A 17,091-nucleotide genomic window follows, 5' to 3' on the forward strand; every position below is an offset into this window, starting at 1 on the left:
TATTGTGGAGCCGCTGCAGTGTGATGTAGGAATGCATGGGAGCGATTAGCGAGTTGTTTCCACTGCTCTGTTCACCTCCGCTCTGGTTGTTGTGTTTGTCTTGTCAGGGATCCACGGAGGAACCCAAACAGCTCAGGAGCTGCACGGGTCACTCCACTGACCCTGAAACAACCCGCTGCTTTTCCGCACAACTTTTTAACGAATTCCTTTAAAGTGTGGAACAGACGGGGGAGGACGTACATCCATAAAAGTAGCTATAGCTTAATGAATACGTATGGAGAGCACATTAAGTATTATCAGCCACAATAGCTCCTCCAAGGGTCACAAAAGAGTGGTGAAGGGAAGAAGTATTTGTGTAGGCCAACCCTGACGTTAGCATCGCAAAGTCTCCCGAGACAATAGGATTTCTCCATTGGATTTTGGATTATTGCAGAAAACTAAAAATATTTTGTTAATACACTTATCTTTAACATAGGAGCCACAAGTAAAGTCTAAAGCAGTGGTTCTCAACTGGTCAGGCCTCGGGACCCACTTTTTCCTTTGTCAATAAATCGTGACCCGAAATGTTGAACCACTCAAATCTAATCAACAAAAATTCGTGCTGTAATATACGCTTTGCAGCTTATAATATTAATTAAAGCGAAGTACAGTGCATATATCCCTTATATCCCTTCACAGAACTAAAGTATGCTTTTAAATAAGGTTTAATGAGATGATGGAATCAAAGCTGAACTGTACAACATAAAAAGGCCCACATGCTGAAAACCCAACCCCAGCAGGGGGTCTGGGGGGGATTCTCCTCCAGCAGATTTTTAGAAATACTAATATAAACTACGCATTCTGGTACACTCTGAGAAGAAAATAAATAAATGTATCACTACCCGACATATTAATAATATATTATGCCATTGTTTGTTTTTCACTTTGTTCTGACATCTTGCTGCTCCTCACAGAGAGAAGAGCAAAGAGGAGAGAGTCTGTGTGACTTACTTTAAATTGTGGGTAAGGGTAGATAGCCCCCATTGTTCTGTGACCTGTCAATCATCAAACCGGGGGTCATATTTCATTATGTGTTCATTTTGATCTGAAGTTGTACCCATGGATGTATAAAGAATAGTTCTACCGCAAAGTTATTCTCCGTGGGGACTTCCGGCTGCAATCTTGATTCTGATTGGCCAGAAGACTCGAAAAAACATCAGCAAAGATGTTTTATTGAGAAGATGATCACTACGTGACAGAAGTTTTCAAAACCGTTTATGGTCTCCGGTACTTCCAGTCCAACGCCCACTGCATGCACAGCGTTAGAAAATTGGGCCTTCAAAATAAAAGTTTCCAACAAAAAAGAATTTTTTTTTTTCAATTTTGTTTTCTTCACTCACACATCTGCGACCCACTCGAAACGGCTCTGCGACCCACTCGAAACGGGTCTGCGACCCACTCGAAACGGCTCTGCGACCCACTTTTGGGTCGCGACCCACCAGTTGAACGGGAGCGTTGTTGGTGATTGCTGTAGTTATACCTGACTGCTTTCACCTACACTTTTCTTAGCATTAACACACAGAGAGGGTGAGCCTGAGAGAACTTTATATTTAGGTAACTGGTATCGATTGTATTTTACATGTTTCGCAGAGAATAAATGGCAAAACGCATTCAAGGAGTAGAGCAGATGTTTTAATGCGCCTCACTGTGTTTTTCTTGTGTTTAGCCCCTCGATACTGTAGCCTACCGCTTCTATATTGAACAATATAAATGGTAAATAAAGTAGAGTAGACGTATACAGTATGAAGCAGTATACAATTCAAAATGTTTCTTAAGTATAGTAGGCTACTATATAGCCATCAGGCTGCACAATCAAGGGCTGACCATGTAGCCCGTTAATAGTAACCAGGACTGTGCACACATAATACTTTAACCTGCACTCACATCTGCACACTTATGTAAATATATTTAACATGTTCTTTCAAATGCTGAACGTTTTCCTGTGATATCTTGTTTCAATAGTTACTTTTATTCAATGTTATTTTTTAACTTGTGTGAATCCTGTTTTTCCCTCTGACCCTGACGCCTTCATTTAATAACCAAGGGGATAAATAAATAAAGTTCCATCTTATCTTATCTCTTATCTTGAGTATATATACTAAGTTATTTCCACCACAGGGAACAAAGCATTGGTGTAAAGCATGCGTATTAAACATTACCTCCACCCCTAACGTTAGAGAAAACCCTAATCCTTGTAACACAGCATCGTTATAGCCTTCAACTTTAGGCACTTCCTGTTTCCTGTTACCTTTGCAGGCCCTGCGGTGAGAGATGGATTTGGTCATGTCTCTGTAGTATCCCTCCTTGCAGTAGTGGCAGTGGCGTCCGGCCGTGTTGTGGCGGCAGTTCAGACACACGCCGCCGCTCCTCCGGCCCGACAGCTTGTACAGCTCCATGTTGAAGCGGCAGCGACGAGCGTGAAGGTTACAGTGGCATGCTGGGTAAAAAGAAAGGAGACACTGAGTATGGAGGACATTCTTAAAGGTCCCCTATTATACTGTTTTTCATCACTATATTATAGGTCTCAGATAAATACAACACATGTCTCTGAAGCATACTTGCCAACCTTGAGACCTCAGAAATCGGGAGCATTTCAAAATGCAAAATGGGGGGGGGTGCTAGTGATTCGCCGGAGCTGTTAGATTAACATGTTTATTGTAGTTCTAAGTGCAATGCCTTGCGGCCTGTAGTACCATCCTTGATGGAGCATATGTGTGGGCAGGACAGGAGTGAGCAGAGAGTAGAGTAGTCGTCGATTCTTGTTCTGTTTTCTGTGACTATCTGCCTCACCCTCTCAGACTTTCAGTTGCGAGCGCTACTAAAGAGACATGTTACCATGGAAACCAAACAATGGTGTAGCTGTATTAAAGTCCGAGTGGAAACAGTCCTGAGTAAATCTGATTTTGTCAGATATCGGGAGAAATGCGGGAGAAATATCACCCCGGGAGGAAACCGGGAGAGGGCAATGAAATCGGGAGTCTCCCGCGAAAATCGGGAGGGTTGACAAGTAGGCCTATGCTCTGAAGTGTTTGGCTCCAAACACCAAACAGGTCATTGCAGCATTACCCATAATCCCCTCTGTTTCAGCCCTGTTTCCAAAGTGTGATTCTCTGTCTGTTACTTCAGATGAAAATAAGGAGCCCCTCCCCACGCCCCTCTGAGAGACATTTGGTTACAAAGAACTCAATGGTGCTCTAGAGGAGATTCAGGTGATAAGGGGGGGGGGGGGTTACCTTGGTTGCTGACTGGCTAATGGTTACACAAGACAACACATCGTTATGACATCATAAAGTGGCCAAAATCTGATCAGCTCATTTTCAGACAGGTTTTTATAGAAATTGATCAAAAAGAGAGAGAATCTTTGTTCCTGAAACTTTCAGAGTCTCTTTACACAGAGGGGACACATGTTGATGTAGAAGAGACATGAAGAAGAGGGGACACATGTTGATGTAGAAGAGACATGAAGAAGAGAGGACACATGTTGATGTAGAAGAGACATGAAGAAGAGGGGACACATGTTGATGTAGAAGAGACATGAAGAAGAGGGGACACATGTTGATGTAGAAGAGACATGAAGAAGAGGGGACACATGTTGATGTAGAAGAGACATGAAGAAGAGGGGACACATGTTGATGTAGAAGAGACAGGAAGAAGAGGGGACACATGTTGATGTAGAAGAGACATGAAGAAGAGGGGACACATGTTGATGTAGAAGAGACATGAGGAAGAGGGGACACATGTTGATGTAGAAGAGACATGAAGAAGAGGGGACACATGTTGATGTAGAAGAGACATGAAGAAGAGGGGACACATGTTGATGTAGAAGAGACATGAAGAAGAGGGGACACATGTTGATGTAGAAGAGACATGAAGAAGAGGGGACACATGTTGATGTAGAAGAGACAGGAAGAAGAGGGGACACATGTTGATGTAGAAGAGACATGAAGAAGAGGGGACACATGTTGATGTAGAAGAGACATGAAGAAGCGGGGACACATGTTGATGTAGAAGAGACACGAAGAAGAGGGGACACATGTTGATGTAGAAGAGACATGAAGAAGAGGGGACACATGTTGATGTAGAAGAGACATGAAGAAGAGGGGACACATGTTGATGTAGAAGAGACATGAAGAAGAGGGGACACATGTTGATGTAGAAGAGACATGAAGAAGAGGGGACACATGTTGATGTAGAAGAGACATGGAGAAGAGGGGACACATGTTGATGTAGAAGAGACATGAAGAAGAGGGGACACATGTTGATGTAGAAGAGACATGAAGAAGAGGGGACACATGTTGATGTAGAAGAGACATGAGGAAGTGGATTTTGCATAATAGGTGACCTTTAATTAATTGATATCCTTTTCTGTTTCCATCTTCCAAAACATATAAGCCGGTCAAGATTTCAATGTCCCGACAAATGGTCAAACGTTTTTTAGGCTTATCTTGTACACTACTCTCCCAAGGGTTGACCGAACATACACCAAGCGTTGAAGAACACACACACACACACACACACACACACACACACACACACACACACACACACACACACACACACACACACACACACACACACACACACACACACACACACCCCCCCTCCCTTTCCCTCTCACTCGTTACTGCTTTCTTATCCCAGATGTTATCTCCACTTAAGGGAAGTGTGAGGGGAAAATGCAAAGGGTCTTTTTTTATGAATAGAAAGTGGAATGCTTTTAGTTTTCGGTGCTAGAGAAAACCGATGCTGGTACTGTTCTTTCATCTTAAACAATATCAGACACAGATTATTGTAACACTAGCCGTCACTTCAAAGGACAACATTTAAAGAAACAGCCAGAGACAAAGATAAACTTATCTCCTTCTTATATTTCCTTCTTCCAAAACATATAAGCCGGTCGAGATTTCAATGTCCCGACAAATGGGATAAACTCAGGTCAAATGTTTTCAGCGTATATTTGTAGTGTTCATTAGGAAGGCTATGTAAAGAACGATATCCCAAAGTCCCGTCAATAGTCTTGTGCGCAACACAAAAAGTAAAATAAATAAACATAATGTTGTTGTTGAGAAACTGAGAAAGTATTCAAGGACAAAGTCTTTCTTTAGTTATATTCAATAAAGTAATAAAGAAAGTCAATATGGATCTGAAATGCAGGAACAGAGCTACTTCCTTCTCAGAGGATAAAGAAGTTCTGCTTACAGTCTCTCTATTCATGAGAGGAAACAACTGGTCCTCCATCCCACCATTAAACCATTAAACCCTCGTCCTTAACATTTGCAAATCCACCTTTTACACTTCCTTTTGCCTTCTTGAAATGTAAATCCTTAAAATATGTCTCTGTTAAACACATACAGGAATATACATACATAGATACAATGTAACAGAGTAAAAGACAATCAGAGTATAAGACTATATGTTTAATTATTATATGATCGTTTGACACGACACTGAGAAATGCTGCCATGACATTTTGCAGAACGGCCAGTCAGTAGTAGTATTCGTTTATTCGTCCCCGAGGGGAAAATGGGTTGCAGCACATCACAGAGGCATTTAAAAAGTTAAGACAATACGTCACTAACAACAACATAGACACAGATACAAACAAACAGACATAAGAAAACCAGATATCGGCTGACATGACAAGCGGCTTATAGGCCCTCATTTGCGAAATAGGGGGGACAGGGCCAGACCAGCTGGGTAAACAGGGCGTCCGAGCCATCATTGATTCAGGAGTTTGATGGCTTGTGGGACGAAAGACAGCCTAGATCTGTTCTTTTTTAAATAAGGGGCACGATATCTCCGCCCGGATGGCAACAGTTCAAAGTAAGAGGCAAGAGGGTGCCTCAGTTCACTTACAATATTGTATGCCAATTTTAAAACTCTGTCCTTGTATAAGCATTCTATATTAGCCAATGAGATTCCTGTCAATTTACTGGACACTGTTATAGCCCTCCTGACTGACTTTTTCTGTGCCTCAGTTGCGTTTCCGAACCAGCATATAATGCCGAAGGAGAGCACACTTTCGATAAAAGCACGATAAAACATCTTCACCATTCTGTTGCCGACATTAAAAGACAATAATCTACGTAAAAAAAACATTCTTTATTGAGACTTAGCATTTATTTTCTCAGACCAAACTTAGCTTAGCTTAGTCATAAAGCCTGTAAGAGAAATAATACCTTCACATTTAAATGATCCCGTGTGGCTTTATGTGAAAACAATGATACTCCAGTTTTGCTGTTGTCCATGTTTTCCCTCCAGTTGCATGGTAACATGGCCGCCTGTCAAAGTCATGAAACTTAATGCAAGCTGCAAAACAAAACGTCTGTTTTCCTTAGCTCCTGAAACGCTGACGTTTTGGAAACTCGTTCTATGAAAGCGATGAACTGAACCCACACTGTGTGCAGACCTTCCAGTTTCATATTTAATTACCTCATTTCTCCCGGGATAAATAAAGTATTCTGATTGTGGTTCTGAGAAAAAGCTTTTATCTTTTTATTTTCAATTTGACTGATTCAATATCAATACATTTACAAGGTACAAGAAATGAGTTAAAGCTGGAGGGCAGAAAACATAACCCTCCCTCCTGTGAGTAATGTAATGGCGCAATAACTGCAAACTTTATATTTACAAACGTTCAAAGCGTACATAAATAAAATAACCTTATTATTAAAGCGATATTCTGCTGATGTTCAGGTGTATATCATAGTGTCTCTACTTTAAAGAGTCCTCTCCTGCTGATGTTCAGGTGTATATCAGTATGTAGTGTCTCTACTTTAAAGAGTCCTCTCCTGCTGATGTTCAGGTGTATATCAGTATGTAGTGTCTCTACTTTAAAGAGTCCTCTCCTGCTGATGTTCAGGTGTATATCAGTATGTAGTGTCTCTACTTTAAAGAGTCCTCTCCTGCTGATGTTCAGGTGTATATCAGTATGTAGTGTCTCTACTTTAAAGAGTCCTCTCCTGCTGATGTTCAGGTGTATATCAGTATGTAGTGTCTCTACTTTAAAGAGTCCTCTCCTGCTGATGTTCAGGTGTATATCAGTATGTAGTGTCTCTACTTTAAAGAGTCCTCTCCTGCTGATGTTCAGGTGTATATCAGTATGTAGTGTCTCTACTTTAAAGAGTCCTCTCCTGCTGATGTGCAGGTGTATATCAGTATGTAGTGTCTCTACTTTAAAGAGTCCTCTCCTGCTGATGTTCAGGTGTATATCAGTATGTAGTGTCTCTACTTTAAAGAGTCCTCTCCTGCTGATGTTCAGGTGTATATCAGTATGTAGTGTCTCTACTTTAAAGAGTCCTCTCCTGCTGATGTTCAGGTGTATATCAGTAGGTAGTGTCTCTACTTTAAAGAGTCCTCTCCTGCTGATGTTCAGGTGTATATCAGTATTTAGTGTCTCTACTTTAAAGAGTCCTCTCCTGCTGATGTTCAGGTGTATATCAGTATGTAGTGTCTCTACTTTAAAGAGTCCTCTCCTGCTGATGTTCAGGTGTATATCAGTATGTAGTGTCTCTACTTTAAAGAGTCCTCTTCTGCTGATGTTCAGGTGTATATCAGTATGTAGTGTCTCTACTTTAAAGAGTCCTCTCCTGCTGATGTTCAGGTGTATATCAGTATGTAGTGTCTCTACTTTAAAGAGTCCTCTCCTGCTGATGTTCAGGTGTATATCAGTATGTAGTGTCTCTACTTTAAAGAGTCCTCTCCTGCTGATGTTCAGGTGTATATCAGTATGTAGTGTCTCTACTTTAAAGAGTCGTCTCCTGCTGATGTTCAGGTGTATATCATAGTGTCTCTACTTTAAAGAGTCCTCTCCTGCTGATGTTCAGGTGTATATCAGTATGTAGTGTCTGTACTTTAAAGAGTCCTCTCCTGCTGATGTTCAGGTGTATATCAGTATGTAGTGTCTCTACTTTAAAGAGTCCTCTCCTGCTGATGTTCAGGTGTATATCAGTATGTAGTGTCTCTACTTTAAAGAGTCCTCTCCTGCTGATGTTCAGGTGTATATCAGTATGTAGTGTCTCTACTTTAAAGAGTCCTCTCTTGCTGATGTTCAGGTGTATATCAGTATGTAGTGTCTCTACTTTAAAGAGTCCTCTCCTGCTGATGTTCAGGTGTATATCAGTATGTAGTGTCTCTACTTTAAAGAGTCCTCTCCTGCTGATGTTCAGGTGTATATCAGTATGTAGTGTCTGTACTTTAAAGAGTCCTCTCCTGCTGATGTTCAGGTGTATATCAGTATGTAGTGTCTCTACTTTAAAGAGTCCTCTCCTGCTGATGTTCAGGTGTATATCAGTATGTAGTGTCTCTACTTTAAAGAGTCCTCTCCTGCTGATGTTCAGGTGTATATCAGTATGTAGTGTCTCTACTTTAAAGAGTCCTCTCTTGCTGATGTTCAGGTGTATATCAGTATGTAGTGTCTCTACTTTAAAGAGTCCTCTCCTGCTGATGTTCAGGTGTATATCAGTATGTAGTGTCTCTACTTTAAAGAGTCCTCTTCTGCTGATGTTCAGGTGTATATCAGTATGTAGTGTCTCTACTTTAAAGAGTCCTCTCCTGCTGATGTTCAGGTGTATATCAGTATGTAGTGTCTCTACTTTAAAGAGTCCTCTCCTGCTGATGTTCAGGTGTATATCAGTATGTAGTGTCTCTACTTTAAAGAGTCCTCTCCTGCTGATGTTCAGGTGTATATCAGTATGTAGTGTCTCTACTTTAAAGAGTCGTCTCCTGCTGATGTTCAGGTGTATATCATAGTGTCTCTACTTTAAAGAGTCCTCTCCTGCTGATGTTCAGGTGTATATCAGTATGTAGTGTCTGTACTTAAAGAGTCCTCTCCTGCTGATGTTCAGGTGTATATCAGTATGTAGTGTCTCTACTTTAAAGAGTCCTCTCCTGCTGATGTTCAGGTGTATATCAGTATGTAGTGTCTCTACTTTAAAGAGTCCTCTCCTGCTGATGTTCAGGTGTATATCAGTATGTAGTGTCTCTACTTTAAAGAGTCCTCTCTTGCTGATGTTCAGGTGTATATCAGTATGTAGTGTCTCTACTTTAAAGAGTCCTCTCCTGCTGATGTTCAGGTGTATATCAGTATGTAGTGTCTCTACTTTAAAGAGTCCTCTTCTGCTGATGTTCAGGTGTATATCAGTATGTAGTGTCTCTACTTTAAAGAGTCCTCTCCTGCTGATGTTCAGGTGTATATCAGTATGTAGTGTCTCTACTTTAAAGAGTCCTCTCCTGCTGATGTTCAGGTGTATATCAGTATGTAGTGTCTGTACTTTAAAGAGTCCTCTCCTGCTGATGTTCAGGTGTATATCAGTATGTAGTGTCTCTACTTTAAAGAGTCCTCTCCTGCTGATGTTCAGGTGTATATCAGTATGTAGTGTCTCTACTTTAAAGAGTCCTCTCCTGCTGATGTTCAGGTGTATATCAGTATGTAGTGTCTCTACTTTAAAGAGTCCTCTTCTGCTGATGTTCAGGTGTATATCAGTATGTAGTGTCTCTACTTTAAAGAGTCCTCTCCTGCTGATGTTCAGGTGTATATCAGTATGTAGTGTCTCTACTTTAAAGAGTCCTCTCCTGCTGATGTTCAGGTGTATATCAGTATGTAGTGTCTCTACTTTAAAGAGTCCTCTTCCTGCTGATGTTCATGTGTATATCAGTATGTAGTGTCTCTACTTTAAAGAGTCCTCTCCTGCTGATGTTCAGGTGTATATCAGTATGTAGTGTCTCTACTTTAAAGAGTCCTCTCCTGCTGATGTTCAGGTGTATATCAGTATGTAGTGTCTCCTACTTTAAAGAGTCCTCTCCTGCTGATGTTCAGATGTATATCAGTATGTAGTGTCTCTACTTTAAAGAGTCCTCTCCTGCTGATGTTCAGGTGTATATCAGTATGTAGTGTCTCTACTTTAAAGAGTCCTCTCCTGCTGATGTTCAGGTGTATATCAGTATGTAGTGTCTCTACTTTAAAGAGTCCTCTCCTGCTGATGTTCAGGTGTATATCAGTATGTAGTGTCTCTACTTTAAAGAGTCCTCTCCTGCTGATGTTCAGGTGTATATCAGTATGTAGTGTCTCTACTTTAAAGAGTCCTCTCCTGCTGATGTTCAGGTGTATATCAGTATGTAGTGTCTCTACTTTAAAGAGTCCTCTCCTGCTGATGTTCAGGTGTATATCAGTATGTAGTGTCTCTACTTTAAAGAGTCCTCTCCTGCTGATGTTCAGGTGTATATCAGTATGTAGTGTCTCTACTTTAAAGAGTCCTCTCCTGCTGATGTTCAGGTGTATATCAGTATGTAGTGTCTCTACTTTAAAGAGTCGTCTCCTGCTGATGTTCAGGTGTATATCATAGTGTCTCTACTTTAAAGAGTCCTCTCCTGCTGATGTTCAGGTGTATATCAGTATGTAGTGTCTCTACTTTAAAGAGTCCTCTCCTGCTGATGTTCAGGTGTATATCAGTATGTAGTGTCTCTACTTTAAAGAGTCCTCTTCTGCTGATGTTCAGGTGTATATCAGTATGTAGTGTCTCTACTTTAAAGAGTCCTCTCCTGCTGATGTTCAGGTGTATATCAGTATGTAGTGTCTCTACTTTAAAGAGTCCTCTCCTGCTGATGTTCAGGTGTATATCAGTATGTAGTGTCTGTACTTTAAAGAGTCCTCTCCGGCTGATGTTCAGGTGTATATCAGTATGTAGTGTCTCTACTTTAAAGAGTCCTCTCCTGCTGATGTTCAGGTGTATATCAGTATGTAGTGTCTCTACTTTAAAGAGTCCTCTCCTGCTGATGTTCAGGTGTATATCAGTATGTAGTGTCTCTACTTTAAAGAGTCCTCTTCTGCTGATGTTCAGGTGTATATCAGTATGTAGTGTCTCTACTTTAAAGAGTCCTCTCCTGCTGATGTTCAGGTGTATATCAGTATGTAGTGTCTCTACTTTAAAGAGTCCTCTCCTGCTGATGTTCAGGTGTATATCAGTATGTAGTGTCTCTACTTTAAAGAGTCCTCTCCTGCTGATGTTCATGTGTATATCAGTATGTAGTGTCTCTACTTTAAAGAGTCCTCTCCTGCTGATGTTCAGGTGTATATCAGTATGTAGTGTCTCTACTTTAAGAGTCCTCTCCTGCTGATGTTCAGGTGTATATCAGTATGTAGTGTCTCTACTTTAAAGAGTCCTCTCCTGCTGATGTTCAGGTGTATATCAGTATGTAGTGTCTCTACTTTAAAGAGTCCTCTCCTGCTGATGTTCAGGTGTATATCAGTATGTAGTGTCTCTACTTTAAAGAGTCCTCTCCTGATGATGTTCAGGTGTATATCAGTATGTAGTGTCTCTACTTTAAAGAGTCCTCTCCTGCTGATGTTCAGGTGTATATCAGTATGTAGTGTCTCTACTTTAAAGAGTCCTCTCCTGCTGATGTTCAGGTGTATATCAGTATGTAGTGTCTCTACTTTAAAGAGTCCTCTCCTGCTGATGTTCAGGTGTATATCAGTATGTAGTGTCTCTACTTTAAAGAGTCCTCTCCTGCTGATGTTCAGGTGTATATCAGTATGTAGTGTCTCTACTTTAAAGAGTCCTCTCCTGCTGATGTTCAGGTGTATATCAGTATGTAGTGTCTCTACTTTAAAGAGTCCTCTCCTGCTGATGTTCAGGTGTATATCAGTATGTAGTGTCTCTACTTTAAAGAGTCCTCTCCTGCTGATGTTCAGGTGTATATCAGTATGTAGTGTCTCTACTTTAAAGAGTGCTCTCCTGATGATGTTCAGGTGTATATCAGTATGTAGTGTCTCTACTTTAAAGAGTCCTCTCCTGCTGATGTTCAGGTGTATATCAGTATGTAGTGTCTCTACTTTAAAGAGTCCTCTCCTGCTGATGTTCAGGTGTATATCAGTATGTAGTGTCTCTACTTTAAAGAGTCCTCTCCTGCTGATGTTCAGGTGTATATCAGTATGTAGTGTCTCTACTTTAAAGAGTCCTCTCCTGCTGATGTTCAGGTGTATATCAGTATGTAGTGTCTCTACTTTAAAGAGTCCTCTCCTGCTGATGTTCAGGTGTATATCAGTATGTAGTGTCTCTACATGTCTCCATGCTTCAATTTTCAAATAGCTCTTTATTGTTCTCATACTGTCTGTGTTGCAGCACCTCTTTTCACCCTCTGTCTGAAACCAGAGCCCAGTCTGCTCTGATTGGTTAGTTGGCCGGCTCTATTGTGATTGGTCTACCACTTTGAGATGTCCCACCCCTTAGCCTGTCGCGTACAATGTGTTGGAGGAGTGCAAGTGTTACAATGTGTGATGTCACTTTGTTCCTAAAGTAAACAAAGGAGTCCAATGGATGCATTTCAGGCGGAGGGGGGGAGAGTTTGAGGGAGAGAAAAAAACTAAAACCAATACAACACACTAATACATTACTAGAAAATGAAAATAAATTCATATACAGATCACAACACAGCTCACTTTAACCCTATGTCATAATTTTTTAAGACATCACAACGTCTCGCTGTTCTGATGTGAGTTTTTTTCAGACAGCAGGTTATAGAAACAGATGGTTTGAGAATAATGGAGCCTCTTTAAAACCCTCTTGGTTCAGGCTCCGTTTCCCTCGACCACCTGCTGGTGAATTTAACCTCTGAACCCTGTGATGTCAGGCAGGAAAACTTTCTTCCGCTCTCCCACACATCTGAGAGACGGCTGATTTATTGTCATTGCAATTTGCACTCGTTAATTTTGACCCCATAGTTTATTTTCCTCACACACTGAAGCACTGCCATGATTTCAGGCCTCTATGATGAAAATGGCCTAAAGCCTTTTATATAAATAAACAGATTTGCTATAAATGACCACAAGAATCAAAATCGTGTAATAATTGAAGCAAATATAAAATCTTTGTACTATATGTAATTTCCATAATTTCTATTTTGATTTGATTTATTTTTGATGATATTATTTCTCCTTTTTATGCCATACTGTATACCCACATTCCTCTCAAACTAGGAAGCTTAGCGATTGGTGACCTGAAGTCATGTGACCGTGCTGTAGTTCATTTATAGACCAACATTAGCCGCCTTTAGCTTAGCGGTGGTGATGTGAAGTCATGTGACCGTGCTGTAGTTCCTTTATAGCCCAACATTAGCCACCTTTAGCTTAGCGGTGGTGGCGTGAAGTCATGTGACCGTGCTGTAGTTCCTTTATAGCCCAACATTAGCCTCCTTTAGCTTAGCGATGGTGACGTGAAGTCATGTGACCGTGCTGTAGTTCCTTTATAGCCCAACATTAGCCTCCTTAGCTTAGCGGTGGTGACGTGAAGTCATGTGACCGTGCTGTAGTTCCTTTATAGCCCAACATTAGCCACCTTTAGCTTAGCGGTGGTGACGTGAAGTCATGTGACCGTGCTGTAGTTCCTTTATAGCCCAACATTAGCCACCTTTAGCTTAGCGATGGTGACGTGAAGTCATGTGACCTTGCTGTAGTTCCTTTATAGCCCAACATTAGCCTCCTTTAGCTTAGCGGTGGTGACGTGAAGTCATGTGACCCTGCTGAAGTTCATTTGTAGCATTAGCTTTTTACTTTAAAAATCATAAAGCGGTGTGAATATGTTGTGTTTGTCATAAATGGACATTTTTCATACATTTCATTTTCTGCACTACTCCATAATCTGTTATTGAAATCCTATAGATTTTTTCCGAGGGATCCCCTTTGATGCTTACTTCATATATTAGAAAATACGTCATCCCTGCTCCTCTCTATTAGGCTGAATGAGGCACGTAGCTTTCATCTGATCCTCACACTCCCTCACTTTTCAGTAATCTCTCCATCACTGCAGCGTCTCAGAGTTATTACAGAGAGATTCTGAAGATAAGACCGTTACATATGCTCCACGTTCATCAGAGGCCTGAATCACGTACAACCAGACTCACACCTGCCATCAGAGACCGAGACGGCAGGTGGTCGGGATTCAGACACACACACACACACACACACACACACACACACACACACACACACACACACACACACACACACACACACACACACACACACACACACACACACACACACACACACACACACACACACACACACACACACACACACACACACACACACACACACACACACGTACACAGAGGTGTTTGGCAGCTGTCACAGGCTTATCTAGCATACTCTCCCAAGGGTTGATCCAACACACACCAAGCTTTGAAGAACACACACACACACACACACACACACACACACACACATACCCTCCTCCCTTTCCCTCTCACTCGTTACAGCTTTCTTATCCCAGATGTTATCTCCACTTAAGGGAAGTGTGAGGGGAAAATGCAAAGGGTCCTTTTTCATGAATAGAAAGTGGAATGCTTTTAGTTTTCGGTGTTAGAGAAAACCGATGCTGGTCCTACTGTTCTTTCATCTTAAACAATATTCAGACGAAGATTATTGTAACACTAGCCGTCACTTCAAAGGACATAATATAAAGAAATAGCCAGAGACAAAGAGAAACTAAAGCGGGGAAACATCATTTATCTCGTTTCCATCTTCCAAAACATTTAAGCCGGTCATGATTTCAATGTCCCGACAAATGGGATAAACTCAGGTCAAATGTTGCCAGTGTATATTTTTCTGTTATTCATTAGGAAGGCTATGTAAAGAACGATATCACAAAGACATATAGATTTATGTTCCCGTCAATAGTCTTGTGTAAACGGCAAAAGTAAAATAAATAAACATTACGAGATCCAACGCTGTAAGTCTTAACACAAATAATTTCCTTGTGTTAGGCCTACATGTTCTCAAAACAGGTATTCATCAGAAGGAGCTGACTTGAAATTGAGCAGCAGTTTTAACTTTAACCCTAAAATCCCAAAGTTTCTTAAATATTGGCTAGGGTGTGTTTGTGTTTGTGTGTGTGTGTGCGTGTGTGTGTGTGTGTGTGAGGGCATCATGAGATTAATAAGCGTTATCCCCACAGCTGTCCCCAGGCCCTTCTAATGAGCTGTGCTATCTCACACACACATCCCCTCTCACATACACACCACCTCTCTCACACACACACACACACACACACACACACACACACACACACACACACACACACACACACACACACACACACACACATCCCCTCTCACATACACACCACCTCTCTCTCTCACACACACACAGACACACACAGACACACACACACACACACACACACACGCACACATCCCCTCTCACACACACATCCCCTCTCACACTCACACACACACACATCCCCTCTCACATACACACCACCTCTCTCACACTCACACACACACACATCCCCTCACACACACACACATCCCCTCTCACATACACACCACCTCTCTCACACACACACACACACACACACACACACACACACACACACACACACACACACACACACACACACACACACACACACCACACACACACACCACCCACACACACACACACCACACACATCCCCTCTCACATACACACCACCCTCTCTCTCTCACACACACACAGACACACACAGACACACACACACACACACGCACACATCCCCTCTCACACACACATCCCCTCTCACATACACACCACCTCTCTCACACTCACACACACACACATCCCCTCACACACACACACATCCCCTCTCACATACACACCACCTCTCTCACACACACACACACACACACACACACACACACACACACACACACACACACACACACACACACACACACACACACACACACAGTCACTGTCGTCCAGCAGGACAACAACTGAACACTGATAAGACATGTTTCGAGCGACAGGCTCCAAATGCCCCTCAAAACATCGTCAGAGTTGTACTGAAGATATGTCAATTACTTATCAAAGAATCAGACAGTTTTTACCAGATGAATCCCCACTTTCCTGTTAGACAAACTCATTTACCCTTCAACACAAACTCATGTTCCAAAAGTGTTTTATTGATTTCAAGCAATCAAATAACACTGGAGGTTGTTATAGTATTCTTGGCATACAATCATCCATTCAAGTGTAGTGCCCAAGGACACTTTGACACGTTGACTTCATGGCCTAAGGATCGAACCTCTCACCCTCTGATTGTAGATCCCATTTCCTCTCTGAGACACCTCCTATTAACCCGTTTTTATCACAGCCATTCAAATGATTTTGATGGGGCAAAATGAGCTAGCAGTACATTTCTTGATCTCTATTTCAAACCATGTAATGCTGCACCATCTGTGGATGCAAGATGTCCTTTATATCCAGGGTTTGATACAAACCCTTACTTAGTTGGAGTTTTGTGTGCCTTACACAACTGATGTAACTCAAGTGTGTGGAAGCGTGTGTTTGCTCGATGATATAGAGTCGGTTGTTAAAGGCACCTGCTCGCTGTGGTTCAGCTCTGGACATCCAAAGGTGTCTCTACTAGTTCTGCTTTCATTCGGTTTGAAGGGCCCACTTTGAGCTATGCTTTTCCTATCTATTTATATTCAAGTGCAATCTATGGGGCTTAGCGTAGACGGTGCTGTGGTGGGTGTGCATATGGATGGAAATCATGCCTCCCACAGAGCAGAGCACCCCTCAGGAGCAATCAAACGTCTGTGAGAGCCGCTGAAGAGCAGAGTCATATCTGAGGAAAGGTTTTATCTTGGCATTACATATTGCTGAATATCATTTACATGAATACCCCTGCTTTTGTGCAGTTATAGTGATAAAGGTGGACTATATAGTGAATATAGCATATTATTACATCTGCTATGTTTTGATACGGAGGATCAAGGGTCAGTCATATCAATCTGCAGAAAGAAGTCCAGTCAATTCAACATTAGCGGTGGCCAAGCAATACGAGTATTTTTAAATCAATAAAGTCTATTTTAAATGTTATATTTTTCGGTCAAGTCTTTGGTTTATTTATAGCTGTTTCTCGTCGGGCTCCGTGATCCCCCTGTCGATGTTCTTTGTTTCACGATCACCCGCCTCGCTGCACATTATCCCTTACATATTGGACAGGGGGGAAACTGTTTGCTCCACGGTATTCTAGTAAGATGCTGGAAGTCTGCATGTTGGGATGT

At 41.6% G+C, this 17,091-nt stretch overlaps 1 protein-coding gene across 1 annotated transcript in view; it reads right to left on the bottom strand.

Annotated features, from left to right (window-relative positions):
- Positions 1 to 17,091, bottom strand: part of ntn1b (netrin 1b) — a 110,007-nt gene that overhangs the window by 40,786 nt on the left and 52,130 nt on the right. The window contains 1 exon segment of the mRNA XM_034222679.1: positions 2,288 to 2,476. Within this exon segment, the coding sequence (XP_034078570.1) occupies positions 2,288 to 2,476 (189 nt within the window).

Source organism: Gymnodraco acuticeps, unplaced genomic scaffold (genome assembly GCF_902827175.1).
Source record: "Gymnodraco acuticeps unplaced genomic scaffold, fGymAcu1.1, whole genome shotgun sequence".
Classification (NCBI taxonomy): domain Eukaryota; kingdom Metazoa; phylum Chordata; class Actinopteri; order Perciformes; family Bathydraconidae; genus Gymnodraco; species Gymnodraco acuticeps.